This window comes from Chelmon rostratus, chromosome 17 (assembly GCF_017976325.1).
Source record: "Chelmon rostratus isolate fCheRos1 chromosome 17, fCheRos1.pri, whole genome shotgun sequence".
Lineage (NCBI taxonomy): Eukaryota > Metazoa > Chordata > Actinopteri > Chaetodontiformes > Chaetodontidae > Chelmon > Chelmon rostratus.
This window is the reverse complement of record NC_055674.1, coordinates 20,079,599-20,084,332: the sequence shown is the minus strand read 5'-3', so window position 1 is coordinate 20,084,332 and position 4,734 is coordinate 20,079,599. Positions and strand designations below refer to the sequence as shown.

General features: G+C 42.5%; 1 protein-coding gene across 2 annotated transcripts; it reads right to left on the bottom strand.

Annotated features, from left to right (window-relative positions):
• Nucleotides 1–1,032: 1,032 nt before the first annotated feature.
• si:dkey-204f11.64 (uncharacterized protein LOC100537752 homolog) lies at nucleotides 1,033–4,102 on the bottom strand. 2 transcript variants are annotated; one of them, XR_006007595.1, is made up of 4 exons: nucleotides 3,959–4,102; nucleotides 2,205–2,333; nucleotides 1,748–2,031; nucleotides 1,033–1,627 (listed from the first exon to the last, which is right to left on the bottom strand). XR_006007595.1 is itself a non-coding variant. In XM_041957042.1 (3 exons), the coding sequence occupies exons 1-2, from the start codon at nucleotides 4,049–4,051 to the stop codon at nucleotides 2,208–2,210; spliced, it is 219 nt and encodes a 72-aa protein (XP_041812976.1). In that variant the 5' UTR covers nucleotides 4,052–4,102; the 3' UTR covers nucleotides 1,033–2,031; nucleotides 2,205–2,207. The 2 variants fall into 2 exon arrangements, 1 of the variants encoding a protein (XP_041812976.1); XM_041957042.1 differs by having other exon boundaries at nucleotides 1,033–2,031.
• Nucleotides 4,103–4,734: the final 632 nt, after the last annotated feature.

The window sequence follows — 4,734 nt, the reverse complement described above, 5'->3', positions numbered from 1 at the left end:
CTTCGATCTGGAAGTAGAGACAGGTCGGTGGCGCTCACATCCAACTACGCACTGCTCTCTGCTGGAGGCAGAGTCGGCATCCACATGATAAGCCGCTCCAACAGCGCCACCTGGCGGATTAACGCGGGCATTGCGTAAACACAAGATGGCAAACGTCATGATTGCATAAAATCCTGCAGCTCTCCCACATTTCATTTTACAGAAGACTTTTGACAAATTAATAACTGTTACATTAGTGCATTGCAAAATTCAGAAAACATGGACAAAATAATAAATACTGCTAGTGTAACATATCCACCTCATTTACATATACTGTAGAATCACTGCCCAATATTAAGAGAAGAAGAACACCAAGCAAAAATCAGAGCAACAATAAAATGACTGCGGTAACAATTCAATGCGTTAAAATTAAATGTATCATCTTAAACAACAATGTGGTACAGATGGAAGTAAAGCATGGCAATTACTCTAACGTGGCATTGTAAATTGTATTCATTGTAAAACGTTCTTTACATTGTAGTATGTGCATTCAAATATAACAGGGATACAGGTTTTCTGTTCAGAGAAAATGTTAGTCTCTCAGTTGTTTCTACTCCCAACTATCCACTTTTCAGCATGTGATTGTAACACACCACAGTAGCACACCTACAGTAATTACATATTAATTAATGCTCTATCCCACTAAAAGAACATGGACATCCTGAAGATTTTGTCAGTGGTACTTGGCATGGTCAGCGTCCAGCTTTATGTTTCAAACACAGCTCATGCAGAGCTTAAAGTATGCTGCTGGCTTTCTGTGACATCAGGTAAAGAAACTGAGTGATGAAAAGTCCTGCAATTCCAACCAAAATCATGATTTATGTTCTCTGATGTTACCAGACAGCGAGAAACACATTGTTTACACTCAATTCTTCTGCAATCTCCAGTGAAATCGTCTGTCATCAGTAAAGTGTGGTACAGTTAGCATTGCTGGAATTTGTGAACAGCTTCGATGCAAAAGGATGACAAAAACAAACGCATGGTAATGGTGAATGGTGAATTTTAATGGCCAATAATAATGACAGTGCACATGAGATGTGGGACATTTTTTAACTGTATGAACTATACAAGAGCAGCAAATACCCATCAATTTACAAGTTTTATCAGGTTTCCAGAACCCCCCTTTTCTCTAACAAAGGTTTCTTTTGTTTTATAAATGACATTAGAATGGTTATAGATATTTAAAGGCTGCTGTTTGTCCAAAATAAATGACTCAATAGCAATCAATAGCTCAAAAACAGCTGTTGGTAAATACAGTTCTTTTGATTTTTGTCTCTTGCTCACTGGTATGATAGGAAATCCCACTGCAGTGTGGGTGGGGCGGTGGGGGCTCAGATCTGTTTTGGGTTATGTTCATAAATAGAAACGCATCAGACAGGAATCTGGTGTCTGCTGATGTGACTTTCATGGTCTTTTTTAGTCATCTTGTCATCAACTCCAAGATTTTTGCCATCCAATAACAACCACTGTAAAAAGTGCAGTTCTACTGTAAAAGCAGGCGTTAACAAGTGGTCAAAACATTGGACATGGTCAGAAAGACAGAATTGGCGTTAAGGCCTGCTGTGTAAAGGCAGTGAAGATCTATGACCTATGAAAAGAGCAAAACATTAGAAACACATGGAACCACACATCCAGTGAAAATACATTTCTCTTATTCCACAGCTGCTCCTGTGACAATCGCACATTCAGGGACAAACAGACCAGTTACCTGGGGACAGCGTGTCCAAGCGGGGACAAAAGTTGTGTCACCAATTGGAAAAAAGCAGATTTTTGGGTCAGTGGTTCAGGCCGGATCCAATGTTGTGGTTAGGGAAAGTCTCCGGGAAATGAATGTAAATCTATGTAATGTCCCTAAAAGTGGCCTGAGTAAACCCAATGCGTGTTTGTGTGTCGTCTTGGCTTCTTTATCCTCAGAGGCAGCGGGGCACATGACAGGAATCCACACTGGAGCGATCAGGCGTCTGTTTGCGTGTTTTGCTTTCCGTCGCAGCCCTAAAAAGACAAGAAAGAAATGTAGCTTGAGGGGATGTGTCTTGTGCTCCGACAGATAACAGCCCCATTGTTTGACAGTTCAGAGAGGTACGATACAGAAAGTATTAGAGGGGGAGAGAAGAACACAAAAACGACTGATCAGTTCAGGCAGAGAGAAGAAGAGCTGCACTCACGTCTCAGAGGAGGACACATGACTTGGGAGGCCTGAATGGGTTATCGCTGGAGGGCACCCCGGTGAGGAGAGGGTCTTTGTGGGCATTTTGCAAACAGAAGGTCTTCAGTTCTGCAGCTGCCTGAGAAACCTGTATAATATTCCATATATTATATCACTGGTTTGAGGAAGGACGCTGTTTGTGATTAGTCTTCCTTCAAGCAGCTGGACATATTTGAGCATTTCGGAAGGAGAGCTAAACACAGCTACACTGTCCATAGTGCTGAGAAAAAAACTGCTGATGTCACAATGATGTAATCAGGGTTATCTTACCTCGGAGACTGCAAATTTATAACAGAAGGAATACCTTACAAACTGTGAGTGTGGTGTTTGAAAGACATGAGCGATTTACTAAGAGGTGAAGGTGTCTGACAGATGTCATCTAGTTGCATTGTGGGAAGTGTAAGATCCCGTGCTGCAGCCAAGTGTTCTCAGGGTTTGACCAACATTAGAGAGGAAAAGTCGGGATGCTTCAGCCTCTGCTGAAGTGTAAAATCTCATGGGTTCTACGACTACTGCACTGCTATCTGTGACCTCTATGGCAAAGCAGTGATGCATGTGTGCTTTAATTGTTTGGTCATACCAGACCAAGAAAAGCTGCAGCGGCAAAACCTCAGAGTGGATTGATCTGAGCAAGGGTGTGATTTATCATTTATGGATTGAACTTTTCATTTCTAAGAGGAAGAGTCTGTATTCTTTCAAAAAAAAAGTGACACTGGCTCCCCTTAAGGTTGTTTGAGTATGATCAGTGCGAGTAGCTGAAGCATCCCTCTCAAGGTAATATCATTTTTATACTCTTTTTTGTATATAATGTGCATATGTATAGTTAATTTTATTCTGTATCCTTTATTATTATCTATTTGTTTTTTTTTTCTATGTCTCCTTTTTATACTTGCTATGTGTAACAACTTAATTCCCCCAACGTGGGATCAATAAAGTTTTCTCTTGTCTTATCTTATAACATGATATACAAATACAAATACATATCCCCTTCTGCCATCTTGGCAATACCACAAATGCAAGCCTTAACTTTGCTGCTAGTTTTAAAAACACTACTAAACTGCAAGAACGTGTAGGCTGAGTGAAACTCTGTGATTGGTTTCTTCTGGGTGCTCCCCTGCAGGTTTAGTGCCGGGCTGCTCAGCACAGACGCACACTTGAGACTAGTCTGACTTCTGTTCTAAAATAAGTCGCCTCCCAACAATCGCAGCAGTCACCCCGCAGCACAATCAACAAAGCTGTCACTGTGCAGCACGAGCAGGGGGAAAGTCTGTTTGCAGCCGTTTCACTGTGCACTGTGCTGCAGGAAATCACACTCACATGGCCTCTGGGTGACTTCTAACACAGAGCCTAAAAGGGAAAATGAAGCCATTCCTCAAGTATGAGGAGGCTGGAGTTTAAATAAGAGAGTTGTATCTGACTTCAAGCTGGTTTGTAAAAGTCACACAAAAAAGAAACTTTTCTTAAACTTAACGGCTGTTCATCCAATCACAGCTCTATGATTGTGTATACTTTAAATACGTGTCACAAAGTATTATACTGAAAATAGAGAGTGTGTAAACAGCTGTTAAGTTTAAGAATCTAATTAATATCCGACTCTCAGTTAAGTGTTCGCACGCGGAACGTGAACGCTCATGATGCGCCTCAGCGCGGGGGTCACGCGCGCAGGAGAGCGCTTAGGTACGGCTTGTGGAAGTCGCGGGGAGTTGGACTTACCTTTATCCGACGGACGCTGGCCTCCAGACGAAGCTGCTTCACTGCCTTCTGGGCGATGGCTAGGCTGCTGTTCGCGGCGCTGTTGTTTGACATGACTGAGTCCAAGTGACACAGAGAGAGAGGGGGAGCAAGTACTCCGTTACATTAACGCCGTCTGCTGTATTGAACACACAGCTTCCGGTGAAATCCTTCAAAATAAAAAGCCTATTCACTCACTTTGTTTTCACCACTCCCTCCACCCACAACCCACACACACACACACACACACACATTAGGTTTCAATCACTTTTGGGGACATTTCATAGACTTACATTCATTTCCTGGAGACTGACCCTAACCATAACCATGACCACTACTTGCCTAACCATAACCCCTACTCTAACCTCAACCTCAACCTAACCTTAACCCAGTCTTCACCCTAACATTTAATCATTTGCATTTTGGCGATTCCCTATAATGTGACTGTGTAAACGGATGTATGTCCCCACAGCAGGAGTAATACATGGCCACACACACACACACTTGACTCCATAGACATAATGCATTCCCCAGCTCCTTACTTAAACCGAGTGCCTAACCCTAAACCTGTTTCTAACCTGAAAAAGCAGTCTGGACCCGTGGGGACCTCAACTGTGTGACAGGTGGCCTTGTGTGTGTGTGCAGTCACTTTAAAATCCACACTGGGATATAAAAGTGACACATTAGAGGACCTCCTCACCACTTTCAAGTGTCGCTGTTTGTTAATTAAATTGGGAAAGCCTACTTCTGATGGTAGA

Coding starts and splice junctions, on each gene's coding strand:
- si:dkey-204f11.64 (XM_041957042.1), bottom strand. CDS start 4,051: ATGTCAAACAACAGCGCCGCGAACAGCAGCCTAGCCATCGCCCAGAAG. Junction 2,334..3,958: donor CCAGCGTCCGTCGGATAAAG/GTAAGTCCAACT, acceptor AATATTATACAG/GTTTCTCAGGCAGCTGCAGA.